This window comes from Chiloscyllium plagiosum, unplaced genomic scaffold, assembly GCF_037043375.1.
Source record: "Chiloscyllium plagiosum isolate Xiang-an unplaced genomic scaffold, Cpla_swu_hap1 HiC_scaffold_21, whole genome shotgun sequence".
Lineage (NCBI taxonomy): Eukaryota > Metazoa > Chordata > Chondrichthyes > Orectolobiformes > Hemiscylliidae > Chiloscyllium > Chiloscyllium plagiosum.
The window spans coordinates 26,962,594-26,989,982 of record NW_028270159.1 but is presented as its reverse complement, the minus strand read 5'-3'; the positions used below and the strand labels follow the sequence as shown (position 1 = coordinate 26,989,982).

General features: G+C 42.2%; 1 protein-coding gene across 4 annotated transcripts; it reads right to left on the bottom strand.

The window, feature by feature from the left end:
- Nucleotides 1–2,036: 2,036 nt before the first annotated feature.
- Nucleotides 2,037–25,828, bottom strand: LOC148146113 (uncharacterized). Of its 4 annotated transcripts, none has more exons than XR_015760715.1 (5): nucleotides 25,705–25,828; nucleotides 12,716–12,837; nucleotides 6,729–6,916; nucleotides 2,654–2,754; nucleotides 2,037–2,363 (listed from the first exon to the last, which is right to left on the bottom strand). XR_015760715.1 is itself a non-coding variant. In XM_087998439.1 (4 exons), the coding sequence occupies exons 1-4, from the start codon at nucleotides 25,740–25,742 to the stop codon at nucleotides 2,179–2,181; spliced, it is 414 nt and encodes a 137-aa protein (XP_087854565.1). In that variant the 5' UTR covers nucleotides 25,743–25,822; the 3' UTR covers nucleotides 2,051–2,178. The 4 variants fall into 4 exon arrangements, 1 of the variants encoding a protein (XP_087854565.1); XR_015760713.1 differs by having other exon boundaries at nucleotides 2,042–2,363; nucleotides 12,748–12,837; XM_087998439.1 differs by lacking the exon at nucleotides 6,729–6,916 and having other exon boundaries at nucleotides 2,051–2,363; nucleotides 12,748–12,837; nucleotides 25,705–25,822.
- Between the last annotated feature and the right edge of the window lie 1,561 nt (nucleotides 25,829–27,389).

Here is a 27,389-nt window from a genome sequence, read left to right as displayed (position 1 = left end):
CGTCCCCTGTCTAGATGACATCCTCAGTGCTTGGTAGCCTCCTGTGAAGTGCTTCTGTGGTGTTTCCTCCGGCATTTGCAGTTTCAGCTGTCCGCTGTAGTGGCCGGTATATTGGGTCCAGGTCTATGTGTTTGTTGATGGAGTTTGTGGATGAGTGCCATGCTTCTAGGAATTCCCTGGCTGTTCTTTGTTTGGCTTGTCCTTTAATGGTAGTGTTGTCCCAGTCAAATTCATGTTGCTTGTCGTCTGCGTGTGTGGCTACTAGGGATAGCTGGTCATGTCGTTTCGTGGCTAGTTGATGTTCGCGGATCGTTAGCTGGCTTCCTGTTTGTCTTATATAGTGTTTTGTGCAGTCCTTGCATGGGATTTTGTACACTACGTTAGTTTTGCTCATGCTGGGTATCGGGTCCTTCGTTTTGGTGAGTTGTTGTCTGAGGGTGGCTGTTGGTTTGTGTGCTGTTATAAGTCCTAGTGGTCGCAGTAGTCTGGCTGTCATTTCAGAGATGTTCTTGCTGCATGGTAGTGTGGCTAGTCCTTTGGGTTGCGGCATGTCCTCGTTCTGTTGTCTCTCCCTTAGGCATCTGTTGATGAAATTGCGAGGATATCCGTTTTTTGCGAATACCTTGTATAGATGTTCCTCTTCCTCTTTTTGCAGTTCTGGTGTGCTGCAGTGTGTTGTGGCCCTTTTGAATAGCGTCTTGTTGCAACTTCAAGACGCTATTCAAAAGGGTTTAATTAGGGGAGGCAATGGCCTAGTGGTATTATTGCCAGACCTATTAGTCCAGAAGCTCAGCCAGTGACCTGGAGACTTGGTTTCAAGTCTTGCCACGACAAATGGTGGAAGTTGAATTCCATGAAGAATCGGGAATCAATGGTCTAATGTTGACCATGAAACCATTGCTGATTGTTGGGAGAAAAACCCATCCGGTTCACTAATGTCCCTTTTGGGAAGGGAAATCTGTTGTCCACATGTGACTCCAGAGCTACTGACTCTTAACTGCCCTCTTGGGGGTGACCAATAAATGCTGGCCTAGTCAGAGACACCCAGATCCTGTGAGTGAATTAAAAAAAAGGTGACTGAGATATGGGTTTGATGTGTCCATTTATATTTTAAAAAATGGTCTTTGTGGCAAGGTACTGGCACCAATATAATCCAAAAGTATATCACTCATTTTAGGAGAAATTTGCATGAAAAATAATGATTTAGTGAATTTAAAAATTCACGTTAATGTCAGAATTGTTTTGTAAATAACTATTTAGATGGAATTTTAAAATTGCAATTAAAGGAACTTCAATTCTATCAAAGTAACAGTAAATTGATTCTTCCAGCCAAGTGGAAAACCATTTTGTTTGTTTTGAATGTTTAATGTTTTAAATAGAGGGCACATGTGCCCGCATACACATTGGCTTGAAAGAAGGAACCTAATTGGTCAGCCATGATGTAATGTTACGCAGCTCCTGAGGCCAACAAGCAGCAACATCTCTAATGAGAGGGAATGACGGTCAACTGGTGTAGACTTGATTAAACAACTGAAAAAATGTTTGTGGGGTCAATAAAAATGTGGTTAAAGACATGTCTAGAAAGTAGGGGAGGTGGTAACATCCTGGTAATGTCATGGGTTTATTAATCAATGATCCTGAACTAATGTTCTGGAGACAAAAACAGGCCTGGCAGCATCTGTGGAGAGAAAGCAGACTGTTCAGTGAACGTTCTTCAGAGATGAAGAGGCCTATTTTCTCTGCACAGAATCTGCCCGAACTGCTGGGGTTTTCAAGCTGTTTTTGTTTCTGATTTCCAGCAGCTGTGGTTTTTTTTTTTTAAGGTTGTGGAGATGTAGGTTGTATCTCACCAGGGTAGATGGTTTAATGTTCGGGTTCAATAAAAAAATCCTGAAAGAGGAAAAGCTAGCCTAATGGTGACTGATGATCGTCACAAAACCTATCTGGTTCACTAATGCATGAATGACCTTTAGGGAAGGAAATCTACCATCCTCACTTCATGCGTTAATGTGGTTGCTTCTCAACGGTCCTCTGGCCAATTGGAGTTGGGCAATAAATAGTGGCCGAGCCACTGATGCCCACCTCCCACGAATGAATTTAAAAAACAAACATTAAAAAGCCTTAGAGAAAATTGGGGCTTCCATAAAGCTCCAATAAAAAATAAGTTTAATTCAAGTTTTATGAAGCACAAACATTACAAGATAATTTTGCTGATGATATTTCCTGAGACACTGGGATGCACTGAAGTGTATCAGCAGCAATTTCTGACTTCTGCCACACTATTTGTTTCTTTTGAAATTCTTTACCTATGCCAGGGTGTGGCTCATAGTTGTGGTAGTTCCACAGTTCACCTGCAAAAGTCCCTGTAAATGGAATTAAAGGCCTATTATTACATGCAGCTCTGAATGTTGTTACATGGTAATTAAATCACTATAATGCATCCAGGACCAACATTCACAGTAACTTAGTTAATCACATTGAGCAATTTTGCTACAACCTTCCCCCATTGAAACATTGATTCTTGTTACAGTGATTCTTCAACTATCACCTTACTCCCTCCCATAGAATCCCAACATTGTGGAAAGACGCCATTCAGCCCATTTGAAGAGCGTCCCACCCAGCCCCCACCTTATCTCTGTAACCCTGCACTTACCATGATTGGCAGGAGGTGAGGGAGCAGACAGAAGGGTAGTTGGGTCCCAGGCTAGGTGCAGGGAGTCTTCCGGTTCCAGAGTAAAGTACGGCATCTCACTTCTGTAGGAAATCAGAATTTCCTGTCAGAAAAGCAGCGCTCTTAACATTAAAAAGGAGCAGATTGGCAGTCTGAGTGCAATTGGCAGTCTTCAAAAATTCAAACCCAAGCTGTTTCACAGACTTATTGAATTTTTTAACACGAAAAACATTTTTGAAACTGGAGTATTTGTTGTGAAACTCTGCTGTATTGATTATTTAAATTTAGTTATTGACCAATATTATTTGAGTAAACTGTATCTGTCCTCTTGCTTACTTTTCTCCACCAGATTATCACTGTGGAGCAGCACGGTGGCTCAGTGGTTAGCACTGCTGCCTCGCAGCTCCAGGGTCCCAGGTTCGATTCCAGCCTCGGGTGACTGTCTGTGTGGAGTTTGCATATTCTCCCTGTGTATGCGTGGGTTTCCTCCAGGTGCTCCGATTTCCACCCACAGTCCAAAGATGTGCAGGTCAGGTGAATTGGCCATGCTAAATTGCCCATAGTGTTATGTGCATTAGTCAGAGGGAAATGGGTCTGGGTGGGTTACTCTTGGGAGGGTCGGTGTGGACTTGTTGGGCTGAAGGGCCTGTTTCCACACTGTAGTGAATCTTAAAAAAAAAATCACATTGCAGTAAACGAAACAGTAGTGGGATGTAATTTTTTTAGATTGGATTCCAGAAACACACCCTTTGGCCCAACCAGTCCACACCAACCTTCCGAAGAGTAACCCACCTCCCCTCTGACTAATGCACCTAGCACTATGTGCAATTTAGCATGGCCAGGTCACCTGACCTGCACATCTTTGGACCGTGGGAGGAAACCCACGCAGACATGGGGAAACTCCACACAGTCACCCGAGGCTGGCATTTATCCTGGGTCCCTGATGCTGTGAGGCAGCAGTGCTAACCACTGAGCCACCGTGCCGCCCATTTTGTAACGATGGTTTCTCACTCAACACACTGTTTGGCTGACAATAAAATTTACCACAAGGGAACTGAGGGCATTGTTGCTAAGTCTGCAGATAACACAAAGATAGCTGAAGGAAAGGTGGTGTTCAGGACGTAGGAGGCTGCAGAAAGACTTGGACAGGTGAGGAGAATGGGCAAAGAAGTGGTAGGTATGGAAAAGAGTGAGATTATGCACTTTGGTTAGAAGAATACAAGCATGGACTATTTTTATTCACAAAGGGACTTAGGATTCTCTTAAGGTTAAGATGCAGAATTCTCTTAAGGTTAGCTTGCAGGTTCAGTTGGCAGTTAGGAATGCAAATGCAATTATTAGCATTCATTTTGAGAGGGCTGGAATGTAAGAGCAGAAATTTACTGCTGAAGCTGTCTAAGGCTCTGGTCAGACTGCATTTGGAATATTATGAGAAGTGGTAATCCTGTAACTAGGGAAAGAGTGCAGAGCAGAGGTTCAGAGGAGCTTCACAAGAATGATTCCAGGGAACAAAGGGCTTGTCATCTGAGGAGTGGTTGAGGACTCTTGATCTGTACTTGATGGAGTTTAGAAGGGTGAACTGGGATCTGACTGAAACTTACAGAATACTGAGACGCCTGGATAGATTGGACGTGGAGAAGATGTTTCCACGAGTAGGAAAGGCTAAGACCTGAGGGCACAGTCTCAGACTGAAGGGATGATCTTTAGATCTGAGCTGAAGAGCAATTTCTTCAGCCAGAGATTGATGTATCTGTAGAACTCACTGTCACAGAATGGCTGTGGAGGCCAAGTCACTTAGTGTCTTTAAGACAGGGATAGTGAATGCCAGTGTTCTGAAGCAGGCTTTCTGTCTGTTTTACCTCTGCACTTGGGATTTAACTAAGGTCTTCTATTTCATCTGCCCTGACTTCCAATCCAACCCAAACCTAGCCCAGCACCAAAAGTAGGCAGCCATTTTTAAGAGGTTAGGTTCAAGGAATTGGGAGTTTTCCCTTCTCTGTGCACATGACACAGGAACAGAAATTAGGTTCAGAAACTTACACGTTTAACAATGCACGTATATCGCATTATTGTTGCTATTATCACAAAATCTCATTTGACTATTGGTAACAACTATCAGAACAATGCACTCCATTGCTTCATGCTACCCATGAGCAAGATCACAGCACGTTCATTGGTACATTTCTATATATTTGTGCTGTAGCTAACTAGAAGGGCCAGTTCTATTACAGACACCTGTTTCTTCACATTAATGCTTCTAAACAATCAAAGATGATTTGGCATGTGCTGAAATGGAGAGTAACATATAATTCAAAAAGGCATTTATTTTCAAGTTTAGTTGGACTGAGCTAACCCACAGTTATTGAATATGCAGTGGTCAGGTAAAAGCCTCACAAATATCTACCCAGTTCTCAATGAGTAGTTTTGGATATCAGTCTAATTGATCAAGCAACCCTATTAGATTCATTAACAGAAGTCGTGCTCAAACCCATGAGCTGAAAACCGTTTGTTCTTCACAATACATTGTTCCGAATCCTAATTTTTTTCAATGTTCCATTTCTGTTTTTGCTGAGGGAATTGTTCCAGTCATGAGGAATAAACACAGTCATGTCACTGGGGACCATTGTTTGAGCCTTGAAAATCAGCAAAGCAATACAAGGATTTGCTGGTGGTGGTAACCATAGTGAAATGACAGAGTGCACACATTGTATTTAAAGGCAATATCTTACTGTAAATATTGGGCAGTAAATATTCCTTCTCTTAAGGGATATTACATTCTTTTTCTACTTTTCTTTCATTTGCCTGAGAGCATGTTGAAAACGTTCTCAACCCATTCCATGCCTATTTACATCTTAAAATATAGAACATGGAACAGTATAGCACAGGAACAGGCCCTTTGGCCCAAGATGTTGTGCCAAACATGATGCCAAATTAAACTAATCCTTCTGCCCCTCTTTGGTCCCTATCCCTCCATTCCTTGCTTATTCATGTGCTTATCTAAAAGCCCCTTAAATGCCCTTATCGTATTTGCCTCCACCACCACGCCTGGCAGTGCGTTTCAGACTCCTGCCATTCTCTGTGTAAAAAACTTGCCCCTCACATCTCCTTTGAACTTGAGGATGTGGGCATCTGGGAGGTAGGACAAAATGGCTTCTGCATTGTTAAACTGCACTGAACCAGACAGAAACAAGCAACCGCAGACTGATGCAGATCCAATTAATTGCAGAAGCAACGGTTTAACCCTAACCACAAGGCTGGACAAAGACGATTCTAAGAACAGGTTGTTGACAAGAAATTGTGATAGGATAAAACAGAATGCACAAGGGCTTTGTGCAATCTGACTGTTTGTTACTATGCGATCATGCTCCATGTCTGACTATGAACAATGTGTATAAACCCTATGCAAACACTGTAAGAGGTTGGATTTTTTTGGTGGTCTAGGAGTCCTCATACTTCTGGGCAGATCAGAGGCCTAACCAATGTCCTGTACAGCCGCAACATGACCTCCCAACTCCTGTACTCAATACTCTGACCAATAAAGGAAAGCACACCAAATGCCTTCTTCACTATCCAATCTACCTGCGACTTCACTTTCAAGGACTATGAACCTGCACTCCAAGGTCTCTTTATTCAGCAACACTCCCTAGTACCTTACCATTAAGTGTATAAGTCCTGCTAAGATTTGCTTTCCCAAAATGTTATTTGAACCAGTTTTGAAATGGGTTCATAGCACAGCAAGACAATAACTGACACAGTGAGGTTTGGAATCTGATATAAGTTCAATCAAACAACATTCAGGTTATATTTTGGCAACAAATAGGGCAGCACAAAATAAAAATATAATAAGGTGGAGCCAGATATAAAAGCAGCATCAAAGTGTGAGTGTTATCGAGTTGTGTCATTATGAAGCTGTTATATGTTTACAATGTATCATCTATCCAACCATGATGGCCACAATTCGCCTCAGTTAGCTGTTCCTCGAGATGATAGTCCATTGATAGGATGGTTAGTAGATTGCTGAATACTAGTTGTTGTTCACTGCTAAGCAACAACATACCTGAAAGAAAAATGTTAAATTAGATGCTTCAGTTCACACAGTTTGTGCAACATTCCCAGCACCTGGTCCCACTCAAGACAGATGTGACCTCAGTTCACAGCAGGTGTGTTGTATGTTGTGTGCCCTGCCTGGAATAGTCCTGAGGGGATGGGCACTGGGTAGATGAAGTTGAATGTATGCGGCAAGACCTGAAAAATTCAAATGGGAGAGGTGGTGAGAGGAGATAGAGAAACAAGGATGGTTATGCTCTTTCGACCACCATAGTTTTGGTGATTATTAAACAGATCCTGCTCCTTGTACAATTGTACATGGAATTTATGATGCTCTATGTCAGTATTCATACAAAATACAAAATTGTGGGTTACAATGATGTCTGCTCAGATTTCATTTATTCAACACTTCACCTTAATGTATAATTGGCAGAAATCCACTGAAAACTTTTTGAATACTGGAGCAAAATCTACTTAATGCCTGGAGCCATCTTACTCTTTGCATGTTTTTCTTCAACAAACACCAAAAGTCATAATTACTTTGGTTCAATAATTGATATTGATAGGAAAATGGTTATGGATTTAAAGCAGTATATCATTCTGGGCAAGTTATCTGTATGTGTCTCCTTTATAAATGCTAATTATCCTGTAAGTATCTGAATGCATCTCCGAAAGAATTAAATGCAATGTGCTGCAAAGGGTATGTGGGCTCTGCATATCCTTCTCCATTCTGGAAATTTCAGGTAATAGTAGAGTCATAGAGTTATACAGCATGAAAACAGACCCTTCAGTCCAACATATCCATGCTGACCATGCATCCCAATCTGACTTAGTCCTATTTGCCAGCATTTGGCCCATATCCCTCTCAACCCTTCCTATTCATGTACCCATCCAGATACCTTTTAAATGTTGTAATTGTACCCACTTCCACCACTTCCTCTGGCAGCTCATTCCATATCTGTGCAACCTTCTGTGTGAAAAAGTTACCCCTCAGGTCCTTTAAAAATCTTGCCCCTCTCATCTTAAACATGCCCTCTAGGTTTCCCTCGCCCTAGGAAAAGACCTTGCCTATTCACCCTGTCTCGGTCCCTCACAATTTTATAAACCTCGAAAAGATCACCCCTTAGTCTCCAACGCTCCAGGGAAAATAGTCCCTGCCGATTCAGTCCCTCCCTATAATACAAACCCTCCAGTCCCTGCAAAAGTCTTATAAATCTTTGCTGCATATTCGCAACTTTACCAACATCCTTTCTACAGAAGGGCAACCAGAATTGTGCACAGTATTCTATAAGTGCCCTCATCAAATCCTTTTGGATTCAACAGAAAGAAAAGACAACAAAACCTGTATACTTTGTATGTCAACCTTGAATCAGTTATAACACCCTCAGTTCTCAGTTTGAATATTTTGGGTTTGAATTACATACATTGCAGTATGGAAGTGTGGTTTGTCAGGTTAGAAGTAAGCCGCAGTTTGGTCTTCCATTTAGGCGGACATAAATGGTCATATGTGCCACTATGCAAAGAAAAGCAGAATTCTCCAATAGCCTGGTTGATATTTGCTTCTTTTCAACATGTAAACAGATGGTTATGTCACTTATCCGTTAGTTGTTGAGCTTTGCTGTGTACCAATTGGCAGTTGCCATTTCCATATTAGAAAGGTGGCTCTACTTGGAAAGTACTTCACTGACTGTAAAGCTTGGTGGTTCGTCCTGGTGCTAAATAAATGCAAATCCTTCCTTCATTTCTTCTCATTTTCCACTTGATAGCATTTTCCTGTAAAACTAATGCAAACCCATGGTGGACTGGTCTGCTGAGTTTCATATTGTACTTGCAGCTTCCAGAGAATTCAAACAACTACAGAGTAATTACAGCACTGAAGGAGGCCACTCCACCGACTGATTCAATGCTGGGTGACTAAACAATTTCAGGGGTAGCCCTTCATGCAGGCCAATACAAATGAAAGCAAATGTTGGATTTTGTCCTTGAAATACATCATTTGGCAAAATTAATTATATACCAGAGTGTCTGCTAGATTCCACAAGAAAGGTTAACAAATTTTAGACTTGGCTGTTGCTACAGACCAACATGAGAGCGTCAGTGGTATGTGAGGCAAGCTCACTAGTATTGTTTCTCTTAATTGATAGTCATGCCGGCCAGGAAAATGAAACAGACCGGCTGCTACTCCTGTACCCCTCCCAGCAAAGGGAATGATTTTGCAATGTGGGATGAATAATAGTATAAGATACAGCTAAACACAGCACAACCAGAAAAGGTCATCTTTTGCATGTTAAATGAAACTGTGCATGAATGCAGAGAAAATAGAGTACGTGCAAAGATGATGTAAAGGAGAAGAATCTCAGAGTCAGAGTGAGGGGAATGGAGCAACAACGGAATCCCGCTTTCCAGATATTGGAGGCAAAACCAGGAAAAACATCCTTAAGATATTTAACAATTTAAATTTTTTGAAAATGGCTTGGAAATTGTTGAAATGCATGAGTATTGTTGTAAAAAGTCACTTTCGTCAAAACTTTATGTCTTGCCTCATGAAGAATGCACCAATCAAGGGAAGACAATGGCTTCATGGTATTATCACTGGACTGTTAATCTAGAGACCCAGGTAATGCTGTCAAGGATCCAAGTTGGGATCCCCCATGGCAGATGGTGGAATTTGAATTCAATAAAATTCTGACATTAACAATCTAATGATGGCCATGAAACCATTGTCAATTAGAACATAGAACATTACAGCTCAGTACAGTTTTGTGCCAACCTGTGAAGCCAATCAGATGCCCATCTAACCTATTATAGAATTATTGGGAAAACCCATCTGGTTCAGTAAAGACCTTCAGAGAAGGCAATCTGTCATTGTCACCTGGTCTGGCCTACATATGATTCCAGACCCACAGGAATGCGGTTGACTCTTAATCCCCTGTGGGCAATAAATCCTGTGAATGAATAAAAATGATTATGATTGACAGTTAACCAAGCACTCTGATTGGTCAGAGAAATGAACTAGTCACTTATTTTGTTGAGTTACAACAGGTATAGTGCATGCAACATGCTCTTTCAGGCTGGAAAGAACAGGGCCCTGTGTATTCATACACGTAGCTTCCAGTACATACAAAAGCACCACACTGAGAGCTTGACTGACAATTTTAAATTGGTTGGCAGCGTAATTCTTTGCACACTCAGGATTATCCATCCAGCAAATGGAGTCCTATTGTGGAACCCCATCTAGTGGTGGACACTGTGTTGTGGGTTTTGCAAATGTGGAATATGGTCAGTACCTTGTTTATCGAACCAGCTGAAGGGATATGCTGTTTAACATGAACCTCCAGTCTATGGGATGTATGGCCAGGAAACCTGGCATCACATTGGCACATGGAAACCAAGCTACACTGGTAGAGATCCTATGAATACATCGCTTTCTTAAGTTCTCAGGTGGTAGATGATCCATGGATTAAACACAGAGAGGGAATGTATACAGAAAAATAAGAGCCAATACAAACTGCAGATAATTAAATGGAGAGACAGTGGCCATATAAAATGAAAACTCAGATAAATACTGTAAATAATTGGAACTAAAATACTGGAATTTTTCTTAACCATACTTCTCATTTCTGTAGAAACAGTCTATCATTCTTGTAGAGGAAGGTTCAATGAGTTAAAAGTAGTTTCTCATCTTGGGTATGTTTAAATAAATATTGGTGCCCTATATATTATATATGTTTTTCCAGTAGGTCACTGGAATGATTAGATGAGTATTTGAGACAGGCAAGAAAGGTCACAAATTTAATTCATTGCTGAGCTAGTTTATGTCAGCTGAGGTGATGAAACAGCCCTGTACTGGCTTGTTCTTTGGTGACTATGTAGCTGCCCCTGCTAGATGGGCAGGAATGTGGATATTGACTACACATAACACTAGGTACAGCTGAGTTTCTATGTCCTCACGGTCAACTAACCAGCAGATAATGTTGTGGCCAATACATGAGTAATGATCACTCAAGCAAGACAGCAGAGGGCAGCTGGTGTCCTTGGGATCTCACGATAACATGAGTAACACTCTACAGATATGGTTAGGAAAAGGATTAACTGTTTTTAAACTGTTTAGAGCACCACAGAACTGCAAAGTGGGTTCAAGATGCTCAGACAGAGCAATGAAAACAAATTTGCTCAACATTGTTGATAATCACTTCCTAAGAGCACATCCTACCTTTAAATGTGAGTTTGCAATAACTCTGAAAGGAGAACTCATGAGTAGCAGGTTGCAAAACAATTTGGATTACAATTCAAAAATCTGCACACCCTGACCCTCTGGAATTAGGTCATTTGGACTTAATTCAATTAAAAATGTGTAGCAATGCATTCTGAACAATTCTTTTAAAAATGAATATGTTTGCCTCTAATTTTGAGGCAGTTGGGAAGATCTGATAGCATATATAAGGTGGAACATTTTGAATGGTTGCGTCCATTCTGTGACCTTAAAATTGCACCTGAGTAGCCACAATGAAGGAGTTCACATTCCCAACCATCCTTCTTGACTAAAAGCATCATAAACAGTGGTCTTCCTGTTCCAAAATTGATGGCGTTCCCATTGACTTATTTAATATTCTATTTATTGTTTCTGTTTGTTGTTCTATCAAAGGCTTAAATGGCTCCACGTACGTACAGCATCTGTTTCCCTGGTGTATGGGTAATTAATCATCTATGACAGCTGAATTTCAAGTATTCAATGAATATATCCTTCTGTAACATACCATTCTTAAGACTAAACACGCCTGTGAGTCTGCTTTCTCCAGCAACCTGCGTATGTTTATTTGTGTGGGAAAGGGGATCCACCGTAAATTGAAGGGTGTTTATCTATATCAGTTTCCTGATTGTTCTGAAAGCTGGTAGATCCTGTGTGTAATATTTTCTTGGTAACGTTAAGGATATCAGTTAGTGATTTGTAACACAGGGATCTATCTTTTCACAGAAAGCTATGGTTGCCCTTTTGATTTGACTAGCTATTTGAAAGATTACCTCAGTATTGAATACTGTTTACAGTTTGGAAGCTATCTGTTCATTGTATCTTATTTTTGTATTTTGTTACTTCAAAGTCCATGTAAGTTCTGGAGCCTCTCAATAGTATCCAATGTCCCATGTCATAAGACTGTCTATTAATGTTATGATCTGCCCAGTCTTCTGAGAAATTGTCTCTTGAATGCTTTGACAATTACCGAACCTTGATCAAACTGGAATGTTCCTTCGTGGTCAGTGCATTAAGGTGTTAGTGGCTGTTTCTGCATCTTAAATAAGTGTTAGTCAGATGAAAAGAAAAGTGTAAGGATGGAGAATGATTCAGAAAGAATATCAAACAGTGTTAGACTATGTTATAAATGAATCAGTGTACCATAGTGAAAGGAGCAAACCCAAGTTGATTTGAATAGCAGAGATGAAACTAAAGTACTGAACTGGGGATGATTTTTGCTTTGGAAAAATCACTGTGCATTTGTAACTATCATCATGTACACCGATATAGGCTTTTTCATGATTTCAGGCTGTCCAAAAGCGCCTTTCAGCCTGTGATGTAGTTCTGAAATGTAGTCACTATTCTAATGTAGGAGACATAGCAGCTAATTTGCACACAGCAATCTCTCACAAACAGCAATTACATAATTTGGAGGAGCCAGTGTTGGACTGGGGTGTACAAAGAAAAAAAATCACACATCAGGTTATAGTCCAATAGGTTTGTTTGGAAGCACTAGCTTTTGGAGCACTGCTCCTTCATCAGGAGACAGCCACCTGATGAAGGAGCAATGTTCCAAAAGTTAGTGCTTTCAAATAAACCTGTTGGATTATAACCTGGTGTTGTGTGGTTTTTAACTTAGCAATTACATAAGTGACTTAATAATTTGTTTTTTAATGATGCTGATTGAGAAATCATTTTTGGTCAGGTCACTGGGGAGAATTCTCCAGCTCCACTTTGAATAATGTCATGGGATCCTTTGCGCCCACCTGAAAAAACAGCTAGACATTCAATGTCTCACCTGCAGGAGGCACTTTTGAGAAGTTGTACTCTCTCAGCATTATACCAAAGTGTCATGGTAGATTTTATGTTCAAGCCTATAGAGGACAATCTGTAGCAGAAAGAAGGAAAAATATTTTTTTTCTGTCTGGAAATATAACAGGCTTTCAAATATTTATTTTGACACTTTGGAATTATAAAGAAAAATTTATTTCTAAAAGAATAAATAGCTTCTTCACGAAAACTTACAACCATAAATCTTTGAGAATAAAACAAGATAAAGGTAATTATGTTGATTTTCATTGGGTATTTCAATTCACCTCTTCTAACTTATTCACAAGATACTGTGCAAGCTTTTATTTAGAATCTGGCAGCTGCCTGACCTTTCCTGCCTCAGATTTCTTTACTAAAAACTGTTCAGCTGCCAGCTTGAAGCCACCATTTAATTCTTTAGCTCAAATCATTCCATTTCCTGACATAGTTCATCTTCAATTCAAGCAATCTTTAGATAAAAGGGAAAATGCAAGGGCAGGCCCATCGGTCATCAGGCTTGTGCTCTGCAAACAGTGGGATAGACGTTTTGAAAAGAAAGATTTCTTCTATCCCTGTGGCAGGTGGATCGGACATAGTCTGGATCTCTTTCAAATTCAAAATTCTTCACAATTGATTGTCTCCTAACCACTAGAAAATTGTATGGACTTGCAGATTTTTCTTCAGCATTCTGCTGCCTATGTGGAACTCAAGGCAACTTAAATGGGACAGCATTTTTAAAAATTCCTTTCCCTGAATTATTGATCTATTTCTCCCACTCCCTTCTCTCCTGGTCATTTCTGAGTATTTTGACCATACTTTGTGTTTGAGCTTGGGGCAATAGTTCAAGTTCAACCCTCAGCAGTGAGTACCTGTGCTCACTCTAGGTTGGGGGCATGCATGTTAATCAGGAGTGGTGAACCTGGCCACTCTCTTCTTGGTTGACTTAGGGGTGCTAACATAACAAAACAAAGGATAAAATCTGAAATCCTCCTATAATTTAAAAATTAAAAATACTCATTGAGGAACCAACATTTTTGTTTTATACATATTAAAATATTAGGTGTTTTTGCCATAAATAAGACCAGGATTATTTGTTATTCTGAACATTCACTGATGAAGTATGAATCCACTGAATACCAGTGGATGATGTCTGTGAAGTTGACTTGTAGAATTCCGATCATTCAGAATGTTCGAGGAATATGTGTTACAATGATTTGAGCACATATTCCAAGCTGATGCTTTGGTTCCGTCTAAGAGACTCCAGTACTGTGTTAGGAGGAGACTCCACTTCAGGTTGACAGGAATGCTCCTACAGTAATATTTGAGGAAGAGGCGGGGAGTTTTCATGGTAAAATGATTGCCAGCCATCCTGCAAACAACGCCACTAAAGAGCAGATTAATATGTTATATTCCATTACTGTTTGGGACAGTAATGTTTTCATTGGTCTGCGAAGAATGACTGCCACATTTCCACATATAACAACAGTGAATACATTTCCAAATCAATTTATTAGTTATAAAGTACTTTCAAATACTTTGGGAATATGAAAAACATAGATAGCCATAGAGCTTTTACAGTGTGGAAAGAGGCTCTTTGGCCCATCACGTCCATGCTGGTTATCAAACATCCATCCACCCATTTTCCAGCACTTGACCTCTAGCCTCTCATGCTATGGAATTTTAAGTGTTCACCTAAATAGCTCCTAAATGTCATGAGGATTTTTGTTTCGACCGTTCTTTCTGGCATGAGTTCTAGAGATCCATAACTCTGCAGGTGAATCAGTTTTTCCTCAAATTCCATCTAAACCTCCTGCTTCTTGGCTTAAAACTGAGGCCTCTGATTATTTTCCCCTCCCACGCCCCAGTACTAAGGTGAAAGGTTTCACCCTGTCTGTGCCCCTCAGAACATGCACACCTCAATCAGAAGCCCTCACCCACCCCATGTATCTCTGATCAAAGGGAAATTGATGCATATTATTTATTATATATTTTTTTCCATAAAGGAGGAGTCCACGAGGAAGCAATTTAATATGAGATAGATTATATACAAGACCAGAGCAACCTATTATTGTGGTTTAAAAAAACACTTGTGGAAAATGTGTCTAAGTGTTGCTTCTGCAGAAGTCAGGTACTCAGAAGTCATAAAGACTCAGTGTGCAGAAGTGATAAGACCCAGTGTTGCGTCAGCAAAAGTAATAAGACTCAGCTATCAAGGGGGGGTTGCACGCTAACAACAGGCCACAGACAGATATGGTAAGCCGATTAGATTAGCAGCTGCACAGAGCAATACAACTGTCACATATGAGGTAAAAGGGGAGGTACAGGGAGGCTCATAGAAAACTGTATAAATGTGCAATAATATTATTCAGAGGTGTGCCTACTTTGTGGTCACCCGGGCTTGCAAGAACATAAGAATAAAGACTGCTTTGGAATTTGACTTGGACTAAAATTATTTGGCAGTGAGCTTTGTTTCTCACAATTGGGGGCTCATCAAGGATACTGTCATCACTGGCAGAGTGGTCACTGTCGATGACTGGGAAGACGCATCCCGTTCCTTTTAGAATGGCCCTGTGTCTTTCGCCGGTGAGTGCCCCGGCCGGTCGACTGACAAGGATTCTACGGGAGTCATTCTAAGGCAGTGAGCCTTGGGGAAAGTAAAATAAGACGCCTGGGAAAACGGATAGAGAAGTCCCGGAAAAATATCCCTCTGGAAAGTCCTTTGGGAGGGATGTTCCCCTAGGTTTGATTGTGGTTAGAGTCCCCTGGGTTTGATTAGGGTTAGAGTCCCCTGGGTTTGATTGGGGTTTGAGTCCCCTGGGTTTGATTGGGGTTAGCGTCTCCTGGGTTTGATTGGGGTTTGAGTCCCCTGGGTTTGATTGGGGTTAGAGTCCCCTGGGTTTGATTGGGGTTAGAGTCCCCTGGGTTTGATTGGGGTTAGAGTCCCCTAGGATTGATTGGGGTTAGAGTCCCATGAGTTTGATTGGGGTTAGAGTCCTCTGGGTTTGATTGGGGTTAGAGTCCCATGAGTTTGATTGGGGTTCGAGTCCCCTATGATTGATTGGGGTTAGAGTCCCCTGGGTTTGATTGGGGTTAGTGTCCCCTAGGATTGATTGGGGTTAGTGTCCCCTAGGATTGATTGGGGTTTGAGTTAGAATTGCCGTGGTGACTGGGAGTGTGATACCTGTTAAATTAAGGGACTGGAGGGTTGACCACTATGGGAGGCAAAGGAAGCAAAATGAGGCACCTGGGATAAAGGGTAAAGAAGTCCCAGAAGACATCCCTCCAGAAAGTCCCTGGGACGGATGTTGAAAAATTGGAAAAATAATTCTTGTACAAGTGAGAAGGATAAGAAAACTATCATAAAATGTTGTTGTTTTGTTTGAACCAAAGAGAGTATTCGTCCACCATTGGTCTTTTGGCCGAAATATGGGTCAGACAAGGATTGGGTCTGTCAATTGTTGAAGTCATATGTTAATGAAAAACAATCTTTCTATAAAGAGGAGTCCGACTATGCCTCCTGCTGGCAGGGCAGTCGAGACGCGCGTTTATATAGTATGAAAACTATGACAGGAAAGGAGGAAAAGTCGCCCTCAGCATCCCCTCTGCCTTGGGACATTCTTGACCATTTGTCCTTGCCATATGACCCTCCCCCCCACCTACCAAAATGAACGTGACGATCTACAAGCTGATGGTGCTGGGTTAGGGGTGGCAGCTGGTGGCCAAGAAGTGGGGGGGGGGGGGGGGGGGTGGGAAGATGAGGAACGGGTGAAGGTTGTAAGGTCAAAAGTCCCGAAAGGAGGACTAACGAAGGAAGTAAAGCAATTAGAAAAGGATATTGAGGAATTTCCGTTCCCAAAATTCAAGGAACGACACCCAGAGACAAATGTATACCCTCTCAGGGAAATTCCCATAGGGCAGGGAATAATTGGCTTCGTAAATGCCCCTTTAACAAGTGGTGAGGTCAGGACCTTTAAGAAGGAGATGAAACTTCTTATTGAAGATCCTATGGGTCTATCTGAGCAAATAGATCAATTCCTAGGTCCCAGCCTATACACTTAGACAGAGTTAATGTCTATTTTAAATATTCTCTTCACTGGGGAAGAGAGAGGGATGATCAGAAGAGCAGCTATGAGGTTGTGGGAATGAGAACACTCCTCTGGGAAGGGAGTTATGTTGGCAGAACAGAAGTTTCCCAATACAGACCCAGGCTGGGGAAACAGCGAGGCAGATGATCAAACCCAGATGAAGGACCTCAAGGACTTCATAATAAAAGGAATCAGAGAGGCAATCCCTAAATCCCAGAATTTAACAAAGTCGTTTGAGGTCCAACAAGAGAAAGACGAGACTCCCTCAGCATTTTTACACAGGCTGCTGGACTCAATGAGAAAGTATTCAGGTATGAATCCTGAGGATTCAGTAGATCAGGGCCTCCTTAAAGTACGTTTTGTAATTAAGGCATGGCCAAATATCCAAAAGAAAATACAAAAAAATTGAGGGATGGAGTGAGAAATCATTGGATGAATTATTGAGACAGGCACAGAAAGTATTTGTAAAGAGAGAGAATGAGAAGCAAAAACAGAAGGCGAAAATGATGGGAGCCACGGTTGATGAGGTAGTCAAGAAAAGAGTAGAACCGATAGTAAGCAACCGGAGTGGTGGCTGGCAGCATGTTGAAAATAGAGGTGGGGAAGAGAATGAGGAGGACTCGCTAGAGGGTCCAGACGACAGGGACAGGATCAAGTGGAAATCCCCACGGGCGGGATGTTACTGCTGTGAAAAGACAGGTCACTTTAAGCGGGAGTGTCCAGATCCGAAAAGGGAAGAGAGGGCGATACAGCTTATGAACTTTGATGAAGAATAGGGCGTCAGGGGTTCCTGCCCTTGGGGACCCACTGGGAACCCTTGATAAATCTAAAGGTGGAACCTCATAAAGAGGAGACAGTTTTCTTAGTAGATACGGGGGGCAGCACGATCATCTTTAAATTTTATACCCAAAGGAGTACAATTTACAAAACAACAGATAACGGTGTCCGGAGTGAAGGGGGAAGGATTTACAGTCCTCGTATTTGAACCTATGACGATCGAAAGTAATGAAGGAAAAATTGAGGGACAAGTGTTATACATTCCGGACATAGGAAGTAGTTTGTTAGGAAGAGACTTAATTATATTATTAGGACAAGGGATCGGGGTGAGCGACCGACAACTAGTCGTAAAAATGGCCCTTTTGACCAAGGAACAGGCAAAACAAATAGACCCCACAGTATGGGCACGGGAATGCAATCGAGGGGGATTGCAGATTCCCCCATTGCAGGTCAGCTTGAAACAGGTGGGGGAGACAGTATGTGAGAGACAATACCCGATTTCGATAGAAGGAAGAAGGGGGTTACAACCCCGTGATTGAGGGATTAAGTAGGGACCGCCTGCTGGAACCCTGCATGTCCCCCTATAATACCCCTATTTTGCCAGTTACAAAAAACAGATGGTACCTATCGTCTGATACAAGATTTAAGGACGCTTAACAGGATAGTACAGACTCAACACCTGGTAGTCCCTAATCCTTATACCCTCTTGAGTAAAATCCCACATGACCACAAGTGGTTCAGTGTGGTGGACCTAAAGGACACCTTTTGGGCATGCCCCCTGGCAGCGGAAAGCAGAAACATGTTCGCCTTCGAGTAGGAAGACCCAAGAACAGGGCGGAAACAGCAATATAGATGGACAGTGCTTCCTCAGGGATTCACTGAGTCCCCACACGTGTTTGGCCAGGTTTTAGAACAAATTTTGGAAAAGTTTATAAGTCCCCAAGGGACAAATTTGCTGCAATATGTAGATGACCTACTGGTCACAGGAGAAGATGAGAAAGGAACAGCTGAAGCAACAAACCATTTGCTCAATTTTCTGGGACAACAGGGATTGAGGGTCTCGAAGAATAAATTACAATATGTAGAAAGGGAAGTAAAATACTTTGGACACCTGGTCAATGAAAGGAAAAGAAAAATAAGCCCTGAAAGGATTGAAGGGATAGTGGAAATGCCACTCCCTCGGACTAAATGAGAATTGAGGAAATTTCTGGGGCTAATGGAATATTGTAGATTAAGGATTGAGTCGTACGCCCAAAGGACAAAGAAATTATACCTTAAATTGCTGGAAGAAGAACCACAGCTGTTAAAGTGGACAGAGGAAGAAAAAGAATTAGTGGAAAGATTAAAGAAAAGTTTGATCCATGCCCCTGTCCTTGCGTTGCCTTCCCGAGATAAGCCCTTTCACTTGTTTGCCACTGTTGATAAGGTAACAAACCTAGGGGTCCTGACCCAGCGATGGGGAGGGATGAAACAGCCGGTAGCATTTTTATCTAAATGATTAGATCCAGTTTCTAGAGGGTGGCCCGAGTGTGTGCAGGCAGTAGCAGCAACTGCACTACTGGTGGACGAAAGTCGAAAACTCACATTCGACGGGGCATTGATAGTAAGCACCCCTCATCAAGTACGGGCCACACTGAACCAGAATGGCTTACGGACTCTAGAATTTTAAAATACGAAGCAATTTTAATAGAGAAGGATGACCTTATGTTGATCACAGGCACTTTTCTGAATCCAGCTACTTTTCTCTGGAGGGGGTCGGACGTAGCTCCCTTGAACCCAAAACACAACTGCCTTGACATCATAGAATATCAGACTAAAGTAAGAATGGACTTTAGGGAGATCCCTCTCTACGCAGGGGCCAGACTGTTTGTGGATGGGTCCTCTAGAGTGATTGAAGGCTAAAGACACAACGGCTATGCGGTAGTGGATGGAACGGAGGGGAGTGTAGTCGAGACTAGTAGGCTGCCCAATGACTGGTTGGTACAGACTTGCGAACTCTATGTGCTAGAACGTGCTCTTAAGGCCCTGGAGTGGAAGGAAGGAACTGTCTACACAGATTCTAGGTATGCCTTCGGGGTGGCACACACATTTGGGAAAATATGGCAGGAGAGAGGACTAGTAAACAGTAGAGGTAAAGAACTGGCTCATGAGGCATTAGTTTAGCAAGTATTTTGCTGCCAAAGGAGATAGCCATAGTCCACATTAATGGTCATCAGAAGGGACATGATCCCGAAACAAGGAGAAATAGGTTGGCGGATGAAGCCGCTAAGGAGGCAGCTCTGAACCCACAGGTCACCCCAATATTTACCTTGGTCCCGACAATACAGGAGCCTGCGGGGAGACCACTATTTAGTGCTCGGGAAGAGAAGGATGTGGAGAAACTAGGGGCTACGAAAATGGTAGAAGGGAAATGGGTGCTACCCGATGGTCAGGAAATGTTATCCAAGATGCTGATGCGAGAAATCATGGCTGTCCTACATCAGGGCGAGTGCGGGCAATGTGTGATTTGGTTCTTAGGAAATATGAATGTAAAGGGATATACACGATTGCCAAACAGATATGTGAAGCTGTGTAACATGTAAGAAGATAAACAAGAAGGTACAAAGGAGACAGGTCCCAGGAGGGAGAGACCCTGGGCTAAGACCATTCCAGAGCATACAGGTGGATTACACTGAATTGCCCCGGGTAGGAAGGCTAAAGTACATGTTGGTTATAGTAGACCATTTATCTGGTTTAGTGGATGTATACCCCCTGGCCGCAGCAACAGCAAGTCAGGTGTCTAAGATAATTCTTGAGCAGATAGTTCCCTGGTATGGGATAGTGGAGCGTATAGACTCAGACCAGGGAAGCCACTTCACCTCTAAGGTGCTCCACGGAATAATGCAAAATTTGGAAACCTCCTGGAATTTTCACACACCCTGGCACCCTCCGTCTTCAGGGAGGGTCGAGCGGATTAACCAAACTCTTAAAAGACAGTTGTCCAAATTGGTATTAGAGACCAGACTCCCCTGGACCCGGTGTTTGCCAATAGCACTCCTACGAGTGCGAACAGCTCCAAGGAAAGATTTGAGTCTGTCCCCTTATGAAATATTGTTTGGGCTGCCATACCTGGGAACGACAGGGGGACCGTCGATCCCCGAGATTAAGGACTTGTTCTTAAAAAAGTATATACTGGGCCTGTCCTCCCCTTTGTCTTTTCTCAGGAGACAGGGTTTACTCGCACAGACTCCACCTCTCGATTTTGCCATTCCTCCAATCCGGCCGGGAGATTGGGTCCTCGTGAAGTCATGGACAGAGACTAAATTACAACCGGATTGGGAAGGGCCATACCAGGCTCTTTTGACTACGGAAACGGTGATAAGGACAGCGGAGAGAGGTTGGACTCACTACACCAGAGTTAAGGGACCAGTGGAGTCTCCTGTTGAGAAAGAAGTCTGGACGGCCGAATCAACGAAAGAACCATTGAAACTCAGGCTAAAAAGACTTTGAGTGACTGATTATACAGTGGCGACGCAAGCGTGGGATTATTTCTGTAAGATTGTATATTAATTCTCTCAGTACTTTTTGGAATGAGGTGGATACTTAGATATATGATTTTAGCTCTCCTAGTCTTAGGATTTCATCGAACCTTGGTGTGGTCCTCTTACTTGGTAGTAACGGTCCCCGAGAGTGCTAATCCACAAATAATAGATACTGATGCTTGCAGCCTAGTTGATTGTGGAAATGTAGAATATCAGAGGCAGTACAGCTACTCAGAGATACATCATAAGTCCTACGGGGATGGCCTTGGTGGTGGTACTTGGATTAATCCACTTGTCACAGTACACCGGGGCCCCTTCCGGCCAGCTCTTGAGTGTCCCGATAAAAAGTGTAACCCAATATATTTAACGATAAAGAAAACCCCATAGCATGAAGCGGTTCTGGGAGGGGACACCTATCAGGTCCAATTAAATGAAATATTTGGGATAGAGATGAAAGCATATGGGAAGGATTTCTCAGGCTGTTGTTTCCACATACAGGTGGGCAAAGGGAAGTGGCCAGTCAAAGTAAATGAAAAGTGCACTCGGATGCCACAGGTATATCCTTTCGCCCCCTTCCAACGACCCTAAGGTTTAAAAATTATAGAGGTGAAGGACTTAAAACAGACCATCGAAATAGAAACTGGCTACAGGGATACAAATGCCTGGCTTGAATGGGTAAAGTACACTGTGAAAAGTCTGAACAAAAACAATTGCTATGCATGTGCCTCTGGTAGGCCAGTGGCCTAGGTAGTTCCCTTTCTGCTTGGGTGGCAGTGAGACAGAAAGGAGCATGGAATGTATGATAGCCCTGTATCAGGATAAGACTGCATGGAATAATGGGAATTGTACTTCCCTATCATTAATGTTCCCTCCCTTGGAGACGTAAGATTTAAAAATCCTCCCCATGATTTTGGCCACGGTCAGAAATCACACATTGTGTGTTAGCAGACAATCAGTTCAGAGACTAGGGGGAGCAGAAATCGTGTATTGACATCGAAAATGTGACCGGAACGGACAAGGGAGGGAACTACTCAGCGCTGCAGGTTCCCCGAGCAGATATGTGGTGGTACTGTGGAGGGAGACTACTGAGACCCACCCTACCTCCTGATTGGGGAGGCATATGTGCAATTGGCAATCCCATTCACCTTGGCATTTGAAAAGGAAAGGATTGTGACAAAAGGGAGTCGGAGTTAAAGATCATTATTGGATACTTCTTTTGATGATTGGATATATCTAGACTCTATACGAGTTCCGGATGAGTTCAAGGGGTGCCGGATGAGTTCAAGGCTCGCAACCAGAGTGCAGTAGGCTTTGAGTTGACTATCTTCTGGTGGGTAACGGTTAAAAAGAATGTGGATTGGATAAACTATATTTTCTATAATCAGCAGAGGTTCATTAACTACATTAGGGATGCAGTCAAGGGTACAGCAGAACAGCTCAATGCAACCAGCAGAATGGCTTGGGAGAACAGAATGGCCTTAGACATGATCCTAGCTGAGAAAGGCAGGGTGTGCGTGATGTTAGGGGAGAGCTGTTGTACCTTTATTCCAAATAACACAGCACCTGATTGGTCAATCACTCAAGCCCTGCGGGGGTTGACTACCTTAGCAGAGGAGCTGGCTGGAAATTCAGGAGCAGACACATCACTCACTGGGTGGCTGGATTCATGGTTTGGGAAATGGAAAGGTGTAGTGGTCTCCATACTCACCTCCTTGATAGTGGTTGCTGCAGTACTGATAGCTATAGGATGTTGCATCGTACCTTTGCACGGGGACTAACCCAGCGGCTGATTGAAATGGCCCTGACTAAACAAATGCCCCTAACAGGTAGTCAGCGAGAGGAACGCTACCTGTTAGGGATGAATGATCTTGAAGAAGTTTCCAAGATAGCTGAGGTCTCGGGGATGCTGCTGACAAACTTGGAGGTGGCCTATGAGGGATATGCAGAAGACAACAAGATATTAGCCAAAAAGAAAAGAGGGAATTGTGGAAAATGTGTCGAAGTGTTGCTTCTGCAGAAGTCAGGTACTCAGAAGTCATAAAGACTCAGTGTGCAGAAGTGATAAGACCCAGTGTTGTGTCAGCAAAAGTAATAAGACTCAGCTATCAAGGGGGGGTTGCACGCCAACAACGGCCACAGACAGATGTGGTAAACCGATTAGATTAGCAGCTGCACAGAGCAATACAACCATCACATATGAGGTAAAAGGGGAGGTACAGGGAGGCTCATAAAAAACTGTATAAATGTGCAATAATATTATTCAGAAGTGTGCCTACTTTGTGGCCACCGGGCTTGCAAGAACGTAAGAATAAAGACTGCTTTGGAATTTGACTCGAACTAAAATTATTTGGCAGTGAGCTTCATTTCTCACACACTGATAACATTTGGTGATGAAAAGTTCCTCTTCTACAACATATCAAATGTTTTAATTATTGTGGATAAATAAAGCAGATAACATGGAATTACATATTTATATTCAACTGCAAGCTGCCAACATCAATTAGTAGCATACCGTTAACCACTACCAGAGAATGTTACCAGTGATTAATACAAGGCAAACACTGAGATAATTTCCTCCACAATAGTTTGAAGTCATACAACCACTCATCTATCTATATTCATCTTCTTGGTCCTTGGTCAACAATGAATGCTGAATTTAAAATAAATGCCGAATTTAAAATAAATGCCACTCATAACTTGTAATTATAAACAGAAGAGAAACGAAAACAGGAACTCCAGCCTCCTCATTATTTCAATTAGATCACTGCTGATCTTCTACCTCAAAGTCATGTTCCTGTTCCTGTACCCCATCCTTCATAGAATCAGAGAGTAATACAACAGGAAACTGACCGTTTGGTCTAAACAGTCTATGCTGAACATAATCCCAAACTATCTAATCTCACCTGCCTGCGCTTGGCCCATATCCCTCCAATCCATCTCAATTCATGAATTTATCCAATTCATGAATTTATCCAATTCATGTTTCTAACATGTTTAAAAACAATTTGCATATCTTCATTGTGTATTTTGTTTTAATTCTTTGATAGGTTTGCTTTCACCAGATTGGACTATTGTAATATTGTCATGCGCATTCACTCGACAATACCACCCTTGCACCACTGCTTTCTATTCTCTGGTAACTGTCTCACTCCTCGTACTTATGGTTTTATTTTCAGAGATTTACATGAAGATTCGTGGTAGCTGTAAAACATCTTGCCGTGGTTACTGGATGTTCTCTCCCACATAAACAGCAATCATTCCTTCCACCAATCAGAGGGGCCGTTTCCAAGATTAGAGCATTTTTTTTCTACATTTAGGAACATAATTAAGGCATTCGAAACCAGTTCAGTAAGTTTACAGTTTCCCGTTATGCCTTGCTGTTAAGTTTTCACAGGCTACTGTAACTTTCTCACTATAAAACCTGCTGCATTCTGTCTCCTTAGAGGAAGTGACCAGATGGCAGGAGGGAGAGAGTCTGCAGGCAACTTATCCCAGAATTGAAGTAAATTGCAGTGAAATAAAACAGTTCTTCGCCTGTGAAATTCAAACGGACTGCCTTCAATAAATACTGGTCGTTTGCAATTGACTTCTTGTTTTGCTTTAAGTTCGATGTTCTACAATAAGGCAAAGCAGACAGCTATAATAAATCACTATGGCATGATCTTATGTAACAGTGAGCACAGTTTCGTTGACCAGCTCCCAGTCTCTTGTATTGAATCACCTGAAAGCGGATCCCCATTAACTGAGGGTTCCTGAATAAACTTCCGTGCAGCAACTAAACACCTTTCGCTCAGACATCCCCCTGTGTTACCCATCTTCCTCCCATCAAAAAGCATCCTGGCTTCATTCAACACCTTCGGCTGGGTTTGCTTGGGCAGAGATGAAGGGCTTTCTCCCGAAGCGTCGATTTTCCTGCTCCTTGCATGCTGCCTGACCTGCTGTGCTTTTCCAGCACCACACTGATCTAAACTTTGGTTGGGCAGAGGTCTTGTTTGTCTTGACCAGAGTGGGCAGTAGTGCGGGCGGAATAGCCAATTTGCATTGGGGAACCTACCTCTGCAAGATCGAAATACTAAGGGCAAGGAGAGTTTGAATTATCCCCTCCCCACTGATTGGAAGTGGAAGGGGATCCCCCATCCCCCATGAACGTTCCAGCTGTTTACATTGTAAACCGATTGCCTAAACTCCTTCAGTGCTGGTGCTGTTTAACAAGTGCTGACCAAAATTACAGTCCTAACAAATACAGATCAGAGTGAGGAAGGCCTGGCGTCTGTCTTCTTCAGGAGAATGGCCATTTATTGGGGCGGAGGCAGGAAATACAAAAAAAAACGACTTTATAGGCAAAAAAAACCCCAGGGAAGGCCATCATGGGGTTTCCTGAGGGCCCTTAAATTCGGAGTTAAGCTATAAAAAAATGTGCAACAACTGGAGCCGCAGAAATGTTTTCAAGGGCAAATTTACGAGCTGCACATTAACTTTATGCCCCGTACCAAATGGCTGCGTTTTCCCCAAACAATATCCCCTGAATGAAAACCTCTATGCAAAGAAATAAACGTCGCTTACAAATCATGTATCAGGTCATTGGCTCCCTTCATTTTCATGGACGGGTTGTCACGCGGATAGTACTCTACGCTGGAACAAAACCCATCTCCCAGGCTATATACAGCTTCTCCAGTTAAAAGCTGAGTCAGAGCCAAATACTGTAACGGGTGAGTTGGGGCATGTCACAGAAAAGCTAATACGCAACTGGCAACTATTTTTAGCTTTCTAAATATTTAAAGCGATTCTTTTGTCAAAGAGCAAACATCTTCAGATTAAGTCTGCACAATCGAGAGAGCTTTTAATATATTTTGACATGTAAATGTCCATGACAAAACTGGTATTTCTATTATTGTGAATATAGTCAGAAGTGACGGGAATGCGTTTTGATCATTGATATTAATCATGCTATTAACAATTAGTTGTTACATGTTAGATAAGACTAGATCCCCAACAGTTTGGAAACAGGCCCTTCAGCCCAACCAGTCCACACCGACCCTCTGAAGAATAACCCACCCAGAGCCATCTCCCTCTGACTAATGCGCCTAACAGTATGGTCAACTTAGCATGTCCAATTCATCTGACCTGCACATCTTTGGACTGTGGGAGGAAACCCACGCAGACCTGGGGAGAATGTGCAAACTCCTCATGGACGTCGCCTGAGGCTGGAATCAAATCTGGGACTCTGGTGCTGTGAAGTAGCAGTGCTAACCTCTGAGGCACTGTGCCACCCTTACAATTCCCTTTAGATAAATAAGTGCTCTCTTAGCTGAGCATTTTTTAGTTGCATGTTAAAAAATTTGGAAGAGAAGGAGTGGACTTATGTTCTGCCAAAGTGCCGTAAAATATTTTTAAATTAAACACAATTTAACACTGATTAGAATTCAGGGAAACAAAGCTACCCAGAATTATACATTCAGTTTAGATTTTGTGCAGCCAAGAGTTTGAGTAAAACTTAGCTATAGTTTAATTTGCCATAACTGAACAGGCCTGTCAAACTCTCCCGGGTGTCACAGACATAAACCACTCGGAAAGCTAAACAGTAGGTGAGAAGATTAGCACCTTTTGTTCTGCTTACTAAGAAGCGCAGGTTGCTTGCAGTCAGCATAACTGCTTTGCATTCTCTTGGAAATTTCATCTGCATTGACAGCATTTCTCAGAGGGCCATCGAGATGGTCTATTCAAGACCTGTCTGCAGAGAGGATCTTATTTCAGCTGATTTGGCCAAGTCCGGGCCAGTTGTGTGTTAGGCTTAGATTTTCTAATGAGTGCTATTTGACATAATGGTGCCAATGAATGCATATATACACATACATTAATAAAAAATATAATAATCTTAATCTATGGAAAATTAAGTACTTAGCCTATTGTTTTGTCACTAATGGCAATCAATATCATATGATAAAGTATATAAGGGTATAAAACAGACATCAAATTCACTACATACTGCCAATATCTTGCAATTAGATTAAGGCACCCATTTCCTGTGAATGTGACCAAGTCTTAAGATGCAAGTTTTGTCCTGAGATTTAGAGGATGAGAAGGAGGTTATTTAGTCCATCGAATCTGCATTTTGAAAGCAATCTGGTTAGTTCCTCTGCCCTGTATTTTGCCCATAATCCTGCAATTACTTTTTCCTTTGTGTAGTTATCCAATTTTGAATTGAAAGCAACCATCCTGGATCTACCATCCTATCAAGCTGTGCTTTC